At 52.6% G+C, this 12651-nt stretch overlaps 1 protein-coding gene across 3 annotated transcripts in view; it reads left to right on the forward strand.

The window, feature by feature from the left end:
* Tmem131l (transmembrane 131 like) overlaps positions 1 to 12651 on the forward strand; it is a 155268-nt gene that overhangs the window by 137950 nt on the left and 4667 nt on the right. For 2 of the 3 annotated variants that reach the window (XM_004655955.2, XM_045131053.1), the window contains exons 27-31: positions 1115 to 1239; positions 3601 to 3764; positions 4932 to 5117; positions 6931 to 7006; positions 8482 to 8564. In XM_004655955.2, coding sequence (XP_004656012.2) covers positions 1115 to 1239; positions 3601 to 3764; positions 4932 to 5117; positions 6931 to 7006; positions 8482 to 8564 — 634 coding nt within the window. The remainder of the gene's footprint in view (positions 1 to 1114; positions 1240 to 3600; positions 3765 to 4931; positions 5118 to 6930; positions 7007 to 8481; positions 8565 to 12651) is intronic. The other variant, XM_045131054.1, reaches the window with a different exon arrangement.

Below are 12651 nucleotides of genomic sequence, written 5' to 3' on the forward strand. Positions count from 1 at the left end.
GTCATGGGTTCTCACACTCATCTCTGGACCTAGTCTCTGGAGTGGAGGTGGAATGATCCAGCCTTTGCTTTTTCATGAAATGTGAATCCCAAGAATCACCAGAAAAAGGACTTGGAGACTAGAGTATGCACCTCTTGTCTACATGGGGCCGCTTGTGCCTGCGAAGTCCTTGGAAGAGGCACTTCCCCCCCTGAAAAACCCCATCCCACGGGAGCTGGGTTTTAAAATATTTTTATTTATTTGCAAACATAGAAGAGACAGAGTGAGTGGGTGCTCCAGGGCCTCTAGATGCTGCACACAAACTCCAGAAGCATGCACCATTTTGTGCATCTGGCTCTATGTGGGTACTGGGGAATCGAACCCTAGTCGTTAGGCTTTGCAGACAAACGTCTTAACTCCAGCTCTAGGAGATGGGCTTTAAAGCTCTAGTCACCTCAGGCTGCAGATAAAACGTCTGCTTTATGGGAGTAGCATGTGGAAAAACAGAATAAGCACTAGATGGGAAAGTCATCTCCAAATGCAAAAAGCAGGGATTTCTCCTTGTCTCCAATTCTGCCCCTGGGGGCCTAGTGATAGGCTACGGCTGACATTTAAGAGAAAGGAGTTCAAATTTAAAAATCTACATATGTGGCCCATAAACTATTTCTGCATCGAATTGCCAAATTAAGTTTTTTGGGAACCACATGTCAACGGAAAGCACATTCTGGCTGGCTTTACCCAAGAAGCTGCGCTGGTGTGGAGTGTGCTGGCCGTGTGCCCGCAGATCATGTGTAAACAAACCCCGAGGGCACGCAGCTCGCCCGGCGGGGGCTTGCTCTGACCTCGCTTCGCCGCTGGTTCTTGGGAGGCGCAGGTGCCGGCGAGGGCGTCCTGCCGCTGGAGTCGACAGCCGGCGGCCACCCGTCACTCTCGGGCAGAAGTTTCCCCTTCTCTTTGCGAAGAGCGTGGGGAGGCCGAGGAGGGGAATGCAAACAAAGCAGGGCTTGAGATTGAGAAACCCGCGTCACCCTGTCACCAGACCAGGGATGTTCACGAAGCACTTGTCTCCGCAGAGGCAGCCCTAGGCTTCGTCACTCTGAGTCTAAGCCGCCTCCCGCTCCCTTCTCCTCTCCAGCAGGAAGGGCCTTACAGGAAGAAGCAGCTTCAGGAGAAAAGAGAAGGAAACACCCAAAATCTAAGTTGGAATCGAAACCGAACATGTAGAAAAAACAAGAAAAGGGCTGTTGCTCAGGTCCCCAGGTATGTCATTACGCAGTCCCTTTACAATTTTAATCTAAATTTTCGCCCTATTTTTCCATTTCACTGTTTTATTTCTGTACAGTAAGGTAATAGGAGAGCAGAATATTTTGCGTGTTAAATGGATCTATAAAGTTAACGTGTGTTTTCTCATGTTTTTACTCTTTACAAATACCATACAGCCATGTTGTTTTTTTTTTTTTTAATAAAACATCTCTCTTTTATACAAGGCTAGAAGCCATGAGAAGCTTTAGGAAGAAGGCCTAAGCCCCCCTCCTCCCCCACGTCGGGGCCTCCCTCTCCTCGTGGAGGGCCAGCGTCTGAGGATGGGTGCTGGGGGCAGCCCTAGGCTTCGCTCTCAGCCATCCCGCCCGCCACCTGGACTTGTCACAGTGAGAGCGTGGTCACCGCCCCTGGGACCTTGCTTTGGCCCTGGAGAAAGAGGCCCGTGGCTGTGAACGGGAGGCAGCGTGTTGCAGGGCCCGGGCAGGCGCCCGCGCTGTGGACAGGGTGAGGCCCTGGCAGTTGGCTCCGTGCCTGGGAAGCTTTGCTTCCTGGAGGTACTTTATCTCCTCAGATTTTTTAAAAAAAGATTTTTGTTTATTTTTACTTATTTATTTGAGATCGTCAGACAGAGAGGGAAATGGGGAGAGAGAGAGAATGGGCGCACCAGGGCCTCCAGCCACTGCAGACGAACTCCAGACATTTGAGCCCCCTTGTGCATCTGGCTCACGTGGGTCCTGGGGAATCGAGCCTCGAACCAGGGTCCTTCGGCTTCACAGGCAAGCACTTAACCGCTAAGCCATCTCTCCAGCCCTCTCCTCAGATTTTTATTTTTTTTTTTTTGGTCTGGAAGATCAGGAAGCTGGACAGGGCCTCTGTGGGATCCTATATTGCTGGCATTCCAGAAATACCGCCTGAACCTAAAGTGATGCGGGGTTCTCGGCTTGAGAACTTCCGACCCAGGTGGGCAGCGGGTTTCCTGGCCACCAGTGGGGCTTTTGTATCTCTCTCTTGCCCCGAGGCGCTCTTGCGCCCTCCCTGGCATCGTCTTGCTTTTCTCTAAGAGACCCTGGGCAGGTCCCCGCCTCTGCTCGCAGCCGCCCAGGAGCGGCTTCATGAAAGCTGTCCCACCCTGTCTTCCCACACGCGGCCCGGGCTTTTCAGGCCTGGCATCTAGAGAGGTGGCCTTCTCGTGAGCTCAGCAAGAACATTGTTAAATGTCACTCGAGCTCCTGGTCATTCGGGTGAGGACAGGGTTCCATTGGCCCGCTGGGGAGCACAGGCTCGGGCGGAGCCCCAGGCCAAGGGTCAGGGCGGGAGTCACCGCGTCGCCCACGCGCTCTCACGATCGTGGCCGAGCCGGGCATCACTTTCAAGTACTATGGTTTTCGTGATGTGAACGTCTCCGAAGATAAATGAGTGTAATTACACCAATGAAGCAATAGGAAGCCTTCTGGCACCAGGTTTGTGAGCTGCTGAGGAAATGGTTCAAATTGTTAACAAATCATTTGCAAGTAGGGTGTGGTGGCTCAGATGTTGGCAGCGTGGTACAGAGAGAAAAGCCGACAGTCACTGGGCTGTGCTTCCGCGGCTCGTTTCAGCATGTCATGATTGGTTTCCTTCCCACCCCCCACACCTGACCATGAAGAGAGTCTTCCGTCGCTTACCCTGAGTTTCTGCATCGATCTCCACTGACAAGCTTCCGTTACAATCACTTCCTTGGACTTCATGGCCTGCGAGCCGAGAAGTCGTTCGACCTCAGCACTCCTGGCGGAAGGGCTCTCTCTCCTTCATCCTTAGAGCTGCCCACATGCCCCACATGCCACAACTCTCCAAACATAAGTCACTCAGCAAAACGCTCACGAGTGATGGATGAGAATGTATTTAGACTAACGCACGGTCCTTCCCTGCAGGCACTAGGCAGGCTCATCTATTCAGTTTCGGGGAACAAGCCCAGAGTCCTGGCTCTGGCCCTAGACCCAGGTGGCCTCGAGTGGCACTGGGCAGTGTTACCCCTTTCACCGTACAATATGGAAATAGATCGGGCGAGCTCCAAGTTAAGTCCAGTTCCAAAATGCCAGCGTGGTTTGGGGTCGGAAAGGCGCACTGACAATCAAACCTCGGGGCTCCTCCCTGCTCAGCACATGAGTCACCACGGAGTCGCGCGTCAGCCCCCACATCTTGCAGAGAGCTTCCTTCCTCATCACATGCTCCTACGAAACTCGGAGAGGGGGCTTCACCTTGTCCCCATTGTCACTTTTCACCTCTGACGAGTCTCATGGGAAGAAAACCTTATTTGTGTACCTAACATAATAAATGTTACTTTTTTTTTTTTTTATTTAATTTTATTGGTTTTCTCAGGCCTTCGGAACAGACTGAAGTGAAGCTTGGGTTCAGTGATTTTGAGAGGCCGGAGCTGAGCGACGACGTGAGTGTGAGAAGCTGGTGTGCACGGGAAACTGCTGGGGAGATTTGTAAAGCGGGCCTGGAGACCGTGGGCAGCTCCCCTGTGCAGAGAGAGGCAGGTACGTAGCAGAGGGCTGAGGCGCTCCGCTGTTGCCATGTTTCCATTCCGTCTGCTGTGGGAAAGGCATCTGGGGTGTCCCTCGATAAGCAGTCTCACTATTTTGGCAGGAATGGGAAGCTGTCAGGGTGAGACCAGAGAGAGATTCTTTGCCGCCTGGGCTGGTCTCTCGCCTGTCCTCTTGTCCTCTCAACTCTAGCTCCTCCCAGCTGTCCTCTTGTGTGCTGATGAAGGAACAGGGGACTTGCTGTAGGCTGGACCCCCTAGGGGAAGAGGGGAGATGGTACCATCCACCCTGGGTGGATTTCTTAGTGCCAGTCGACTTCCCTGCCTGGGGACTGCCGGGCCTTGCTTGGCGAGTGGGAGCCACAGAGCGGTCTGGTCTCTTCACCAGTGCTGGGACCGTGGTGGCGGGGTGGGTATGAAGGGCAGAGGTCCAGTGAGCACCATGTGATGCGGCCCACACCCGCTCTCCCCACAGAGGAAGGCCTGCCGGCTTAGGTCTCTGTCACCTCCTGCCCTTTTACAGTTTCTTGACAGATGCATGCTGTCTTTTGCTCTTAATTGGAGCTGATGCTTCCTGTGCTCACACCAGTCATTAATGTTTTTGAAACCTTAAAAAAAATTATTTACACATTGTGTGTGTGTGTGTGTGTGTGTGTGTGTGTGTGTGTATACACATCAGAGTCTTTTGCCATTGCAAACAACCGTCTATCTAACTTTACGTGATTTGCTAGGGAATTGAACCCAGGTCAGCAGGCTTTGCAAGCAAGCATTTTTAACTGCTTCGCCATCTCCCCAAGCACCTTGTTGAACCTTTTATAAATCTCTCATCTTTTCAGTACAGTGGGTCTGATTTCCTTTTTGACAGCTTTTATTTCTAGAGCCACCTTTGAGTAGCCCAGTTTCTTTTGCAGTGCTGAGTCTAGCCCCTTGTGCTTGCTAGGCCAGCGCTCCATCCCCCAGACCCAATTTTCGGTGAACGCTCTGCTGGGCTCTGCTGTCCACCCCGAGGCAGAGTCGAGGGCCGGTGGTCATGTCAGCGTGCTTTGTCAGCTGGCTGAGGCTAGGTGACGGGCCCTGACCCGGACAGCCGGCCTAACTTCACCTCTCCACTTGTCATCGTTGGGACTGTCAGTGACGCGCAGCTCCTCTCTCACCTCCTCAGAGGGTTGCTACCCGAAGGCCGGGAAGAAGCGTGCCGACAAGTTCTGCTCGGACTCCAGCTCGGACTGTGGCAGCTCCTCGGGCAGCGTGCGTGCCAGCCGGGGCAGCTGGGGCAGCTGGAGCAGCAGCGGCAGCTCGGACTGCGACAGGAAGCCAGCAGGGGGCGCCCGGCTCTTCCTGTCTGCTGGTGAGCTGCGGTATTTTCTGTAGCTCTGTGTCCTCCTTTCAGTTCTCTCCGGGGTAGTAGCCGTCAGCTGTGGGTAAAGGAAAGCGCGGTGTGCCTCAGTAGGCCCGTTTCTCAGGCCCTGCGTTTGTGAGCATGCTCAGGCTGTGCCCATGCATTCCATTCCACGAAAAGAGCAGGCAGATGTCCCCGCCTCCAGGCTTGGTGTGAGAAGCCATCATTAGCTTGTTCAACACCATGCATTTTAAAAAATATATTTATTTATTTGAGAGAGGAGGTGGGAGAAAGAGAGAGAGTGAAACAGATAGAGAATGGACGTGCCAGGGCCTCCAGCCACTGCAAATGAACTCTAGACACATGTGCTACCTTGTACATCTGGCTTATGTGGGTCCTGGGGAATCGAACCTGGGTCCTTAGCTTTGCGGACAAGTGCCTTAACCCCTAAGCCATCTCCCCAGCCCATCACCGTGCAATTCTCTGGGGAAGTAACTGAGGCTTGAACCCATGACTTGTTTTTCGAAGCCCTGGGGCACTTGCCACCCATCTCCTGCCCTTCCCTCAGGAAGGCTGCAACAGAAGGTATTAGACAGGAGCAGCTGTGTGCACCTGCGAACCCAGCATCAACATTCAGCGAGCCGAGGGCAGAAGAGCCCCAGCTTCAGGCCAGCCTGGATGGATGAGATCCTGTCGGGCTGTGGCATAGCTCAGTGGTAGAGGACTTAATAAACGTATGCAAGGCCCTGGGTTCAATCCTCGGCGGCTTATAAAAAGAGGAACCAAAAAAAAAAAAAAAAGGACATAAGTGCAGTAGCCACAACACCCCGTAGAAGGCTCTCACCTGTGACTCCAGCCAGAGTTCCCGGGGAGGGTTTTCGGTATCGCTCCGCCCCTCTCCGTAATACTTTAACGCCACAGATAAATACTGTATGCCTGCTTATTACTAGGTACTGTGGTTTCTGTGTAAAAAGATCAGATTTTCTCAACCTCTGAGAAACAGACCAGGGCCCCCTGCCATGGGACCACTATCAGAGACTGTGAGAAGGGTGGATGCTCAGCACTTTGTGAGGTGATGGGGAGGGACTTCGCGGCAAGAGTTTTCACACCTGCAGTTTGCAGGCATCTACCCGAGGTCTGGGGTTTTGCCTGGTGGTGCTGACCTGTGGTTTAAAGGTCAGTACCCAACATTAAGAAGAAAGAGAAGTGCATGTTTTGCTTGGGAAGAAAAGGGAACATTAGAAATATGATAAAAATGTTAGTGATATTACTGTACAGTGACTCATAGCATGCTGTCTTCTGTGTTTGAAGGTTAGGTTACGGCAGGAAAACACCCCCAGTATAACAGATAGTAAAAGACCACTCACATGAATAGAGTACATGCCTTCTAAGTAGTTTCGTAGTTTTCTTCTCTAAACTTGTATTTATTTCTTTTCTTCTTACAGTGGACAGAAATTACTTTTATAAGCTATCTTGAGCATTACAATTACATGAAAACTAAATTTCTTTTATCAGAAAAACTTACCATTAATCAGTTGCATACTGCTGATGGTTTTGAATTTTCACCATAACGTAATCTATCTCCCAAATAAATAATATTAATTTAAAATTCTTCAAACTTAAAGGTCGAGTTTTAGGAACTTTGCAATGAGAAGACAAATTACAAAAGGCCTTTTAAAAATATGCATCAGCGTATGACTTTCGGTTTAAAGTGACTCACTTCTTGGGGCCAACACAGCAATCTCTACAATTTAATACAGAATATGTATACACTTGGTGTTTACCTAAGAAACAAGTGTGTGATGATGTGCCTTTTATACAGGAGACAGTGTTGCCAGTGACTTTCCCGCTGACGGTCCCAGTTCCTTGAGCCTCTCTCACCACATCTGCGGCGCCACGTGAGTGTTGAGCACGTCAGGCTCCGTGCGGTGCGTGTGTTCTCCACCAGCCAGTGGTCAGTGTGCTGCTCATGGCACCTGCTGGTTAAAATAGGAAGCCTGCTGGAGCACAGGACAGTAAAATCTGATGGCAGGGAGAGCTCTGAAGAACGGTCCTCTCAAGTCAGCAGGGTTCGTATGGGAGTCCCCGAGGGCGCCGCCTTCCCGGCGATGCCACCGCACTGGGCCCTGTGTCACTCTGAAAGCAGAAAGAAGCAGCAGGACGTGCCACAGTGGTCTCCCAGCAGCTAGCACTTGAAACACAGCTGAGCACTGGCGACTCAGGGCCTCCGGTCGTTACGGCTGCGCTGTGTGACGCTGTCCGCGCCTCTGAGGAAGCAGCGCACAGCCGTCCATAGGAGTCTGCAGTGATGGGCCCCAGGGTCCCCCGCCCAGTCCCAGACCTTGGCATCAAAGGCACAGTGGCTGGGCATAGTGACGCGTACGCCTGTAATCCCAGCACTCAGAAAGCTGAAGCAGGAGGATTGCTATGAGCTCAAACCAGCTGATGCTATATAGCAAGTCCCAGGCCAGCCAGGGTTCCATGGCAAGACTGTGTCAGCCACACTAGAACGCACACCCATCCCCCTGAGGGTGGTAGGTGACCTCTAGCTGACCTACAGTTCCTAACGCAACATAAATGTCGTGTGGACAGTTGTGTATACTGTATTGTTTAGCACTAGCGCTGAGGCGGAGAGAGGGGCCCCCCCACCCCCATGCCTTCTGCAGGACTGCAGCCTCAGAGCCCTGAGGGGGGCTGCTCAGCCTGCACCTCTGCTCCCGCCTGGAGTTGCCAGTGAGGAGAAAAATGTACATTTTAAGTAGAGATCCAGCCATCATACGCATAATTACATGGTACATGTTAGCGACAGTGTGATGTTTCCCCTGGAGAGCTTTTAGTGTGTGCTTGGTTGAATCCGTTGCTATGGAAACCGGGGCAGAGGCCAGCTCTGTGCCATTTCGTAGTGAGAAGAGAGTTGGATCCACATGGAGGGCAGAGTTTCAGCCAGCCCTGGCAATTAGTGGGTGACAGATGTCTCAGCCAGATCACCCTCACATCCAGAGAACAGCATTTCAAGAGTGACACCTGTGCTTAGGGTTCCTGCAGCCTTGGGGGGCGACGGCAGAGGATGGCAGCTGAGTGGAATGGGAAGGGTCCTCAGCCAGCGGAGGGGACAGTCCCTCATGAGGCAGAAAGGAAAGTCACAGTGTAGAAACCGTATTGCCCCCCACTACAAATACATTGTTGTTTGTTCCAGTCACACTTCATTGGATCTTGGGATTTTACTATCCCTACTCTTGTCTGGCTGTGTATCATTAACATCCGTGTGCTTCTCAGAGGAAGACTTTGTGTAAAATTCCAATGACTCTAGATAATGCAGTTTCTGTATCTCCTGGTGTAGAAAAGTGACTGACTCTGCTCACTCTGCCCACAGAGACGTGCCTGGCCTCCCGCAGTACCCAGAGCCTCCTTTGCCCAGCCTTCCTGCCGGGCCCTCAGGTGCTGAAGGAGAGAAAGGTGAGGTCTGTTACTGTGGGCGTCAGCCAGACGTTTTCCGCATCTTCTTGTCTGGGAGCTAGGGCGGCGCTGGGGATGGGACGGGGCTCTTCTTCAAGCTGTGCTGACAGACACTGTTGGGCCTCTGACATTATCTGGCCCTGCCAGCTGTTCTGTGCACTTGCCAAACACCCTCACTCAGCAGCCCAGGCAGGGGGGCCACCTTGCAGTTCTGATCCCCTGCAGAGTCCTTCCAGAGTCACTTCCCAGTCAGGGTTGATGGACAGTATGAGGGAGGTGTGCAGCCTGAGAATCGAGGTGAGGTGGAGAGCAAGCAGGGGCAGGGCTGCGCCACCCTCACCTGGCCTTCTGCTCCCCCAACTCACCTCTTAGGGGTCCTATTAATGGGCCCCAGCCACCTGCATGAGCAGCCTACCTCTAGCTCCAGCACTGAGGCTGAGAGATGAGCTTGCCCCCCATGCCGTCTGCAGGACCATGGCCTCAGAGCCCCGAGGTGGGCTGCTCAGTAAGAACCTCTACTCCTGGGGTTACCAGTGAGGAGCTCTGTCTAGCCCCCCTTCTTTTGCCTCTCCCTCCCAGTCTTCTGCTTCTGTTGTCTCTGGTCCCTGTTGAGTCCAGAACCAAGGCCAAATTAGGTGAGGGGTCATGGCAGGGCTCGCGGACTCTTCCTGTCCCTCGCAGGGAGCTCTGGAGCGCATGCCTCTGTGCTTGAGAGTTCAAGCAAAAAGCTGGTGAGCCGGGCGTGGTGGCACACGCCTTTAATCCCAGTGATTGGGAGGCAGAGGTAGGAGGATCGCTGTGAGTTCAAGGCCACCCTGAGACTCCATAGTGAATTCCAGGTCAGCCTGGGTTGGAGTGAAACCCTGCCTTGAAAAACCAAAAAAAAAAAAAAAAAAAAACCCAAAAAACAGCTGTAAGTTGGAGACAGAGGTCAGAGGTAGGATAGAGTGTGACTTGACCGGCCTGGGTTGCATAAATATCAGTAAAGTTGCTGCTCTGCCCACGGGAGATGACTCACTAAGGTTTCTGTGCTGCCCCTGAGCTGTACTCTTTGACCTTGTCAGATTATGGCACAAACAGATTATTTGAATTAGATCCCGTGACTCTTCCAGTGAAATAATCTGTTTTTTAATTAAAAAAAAAAAAATCCACGAACAATTGAACTGGAACGATGTCTCAGTTGTTAAATGTACCTCCTTTGCAAGCAGAGGGGCCTGGGGAGCCATGAGAGACCTATAGCCAGCACCCACAAAAGCAGCTGTGCAGGGCCGCATGTGCCGGGAGTCCTGCAGGGTAACAGCGACCGTGGAATCAGAGCTCTCTGAAGTGGGGCGAGAGGAGAAACTCTAAAATCCAGTCATTTTTAATTTGTCAAGGCGAGACCAGAGGGAGGTTTAGCTGTGCCGCTGTTGATTCTATGGGATAACAGAGGATAGAATTTAATTGACAGCAAGAAACAATTAAAAAAAAAAAAAAAACAAGAACTCAGTACGTACATGCGAGCTGGCGCGCAGCTTCATGGCTGAGCACGCGCTGAGCGTGCCCAAGGCCCTGGGTTTCATCCTCTTTACCGAGTACCAGTCGCCCGTTAGTGGATATTACTGTATCTCTGTGTCACCGGTGCAAGATGTGCATGTAATCGAGCATGCTGATCCATGTTTGTGATTTCCAGGCCTTAACCCGGTCCTCATTAAACAAGTGCTTTTTGTTTGATCACCTGTTGCAGACCTTGGCCCGGTCCCGAGGCCACCGACCAGGGAGCTGTCTCCCTTGTCAGCTGTGTACTGGGCTGTGTCGGACTTTGTTTTGCTGCCCCTTGCCTCCCCTATACCGATACTGTTCTCCCTGCCCTGCAGAAACACCCTGGTCCACGGACTCCTGTTCTTTCCTTCAGTCCCCTCGCAAAGCCCCATTTTGCTGTTGCCCAGCCTGCCTGTCCTGGTGCGGCGCAGAGCTGCTGGCCAGCCCCGGCGTTCTCGCTTCCTGTGCCTCCACCTTCTGCGGCCAGCAGCCGTCCCTCCCGCCCCCACATTTCAGCCTCTTCTTCCTCACAGCCTGTTCCATCTGGTTTTCTGTCCTACTGGAAAAGAGAGCTCCCACCGTGGCAGCAGGCGCGCCCACCCACGCAGCTGGTCCTCTGCTTCCTTTCCATGGCCGCCTCTTAAACTGCCCCGACCACCCTTCTCTCTGGGAACGACCTTACCGATTTCTCACCCTCCACCATCATGGGTCTCTCCCTTCAGTTTACACGTGTGCTGTGACACCTCCAACACCCCAGAAGCCAGCTTGTACCTCTGCATGCCTTCCTCTGGCTGCTGCCGGCTTTCTCAGCTCCTGCCTAATGGCATCCTTGGAGGTTCCCTCTCTCCTGCTCTCCCTGGACACCCTGCAGTCTGGCACTTGCCACCACCACTACCCTGAGACAGGGCCATCAGATCCCTGGCATTTCCACATCCCTAAGTCCTTGGTCAGCTTCATGGCTGAGCACGCGCTGAGCGTGCCCAAGGCCCTGGGTTTCATCCTCTTTACCGAGTACCAGTCGCCCGTTAGTGGATATTACTGTATCATCCATGGCTCCTCCTTTCTCCTGCCTACCTCTAACCCTCATCCATGGCTCCTCCTTTCTACTGCCTCCATCTGACCTTCATCCATGACTTCTTTCTCCTGCCTCCATCTAACCCTCATCCATGGCTTCTCCTTTCTCCTGCCTTCATCTTACCTTCATCCATGGCTCCTCCTTTCTCCTGCCTCCATCTAACTTTCATCCATGACTTCTCCTTTCTCCTGTCTCCAACTCACCCCCATCCATGGCTCCTCCTTTCTCCTGACTCCACCTAACCTTCATCCATGGCTCTTCCTTTCTCCTGCCTCCACCTTACTTTTATTCATGACTTCTCCTTTCTCCTGCCTCCACCTAACCTTCATCTATGGCTCCTCCTTTCTCCTGTCTCCATCTAACCTTCATCCATGGCTCCTCCTTTCTCCTGCCTCCATCTAACCCTCATCCATGGCTCCTCCTTCCTCCTGCCTCCATCTAACCTTCATCCATGGCTCCTCCTTTCTCCTGCTTCCATCTAACCCTCATCCATGGCTCCTCCTTCCTCCTGTCTCCATCTAACCTTCATCCATGGCTCCTCCTTTCTCCTGCCTCCATCTAACCTTCATCCATGGCTCCTCCTTTCTCCTGCTTCCATCTAACCCTCATCCATGGCTCCTCCTTCCTCCTGTCTCCATCTAACCTTCATCCATGGCTCCTCCTTTCTCCTGCCTCCATCTAACCTTCATCCGTGGCTCCTCCTTTCTCCTGCCTCCATCTAACCCTCATCCATGGCTCCTCCTTCCTCCTGCCTCCATCTAACCTTCATCCATGGCTCCTCCTTTCTCCTGCCTTCATCTTACCTTCATCCATGGCTCCTCCTTTCTCCTGCCTCCATCTAACCCTCATCCATGGTTCTTCCTTTCTCCTGCCTTTATCTAACCTTCATCCATGGCTCCTCCTTTCTCCTGACTCCACCTAACCTTCATCCATTGCTCCTCCTTTCTCCTGGCTCCATCTAACCCTCATCCATGGTTCTTCCTTTCTCCTGCCTTTATCTAACCTTCATCCATGGCTCCTCCTTTCTCCTGACTCCACCTAACCTTCATCCATGGCGCCCCCTCTCTCACCTTTGTCTATGGTTCCTCCTGTTTTCTGCCTCCATCTCTCCCTCATCCATGGCTTCTCTTTTCTCATGCCTCATCTCATCAGCTGTCTTATTCTGTCGCTGTTCACTCTCTGATGACATATCCATTGTCTGGCCTGTTCACCACCTTCCCCCTAAATACCTTCTCCTGGCTAGAGGCCGGTCCTCTCTGGCTCCTGGTGAGATCTCTGGCCTCACCCCTCCCCTTCTTTTCACCCTCTCCTCCTCGTCACTGCTTTTTGCTGGGGGGACTCACAGACATACCCATTTCTTATTCCCAACTGGGCACGGACTTCCTGGACACCCGGGGCTTGGTTCCCCTTTTTCAGTCACATCTTCACTGGGGTGTGGCCTCGGAGAGGACTCCACCATCCTCCTTACATGGCCACGTCTCCACGCCATGA

Source organism: Jaculus jaculus, chromosome 12 (assembly GCF_020740685.1).
Source record: "Jaculus jaculus isolate mJacJac1 chromosome 12, mJacJac1.mat.Y.cur, whole genome shotgun sequence".
NCBI classification, from domain to species: Eukaryota; Metazoa; Chordata; class Mammalia; order Rodentia; family Dipodidae; genus Jaculus; species Jaculus jaculus.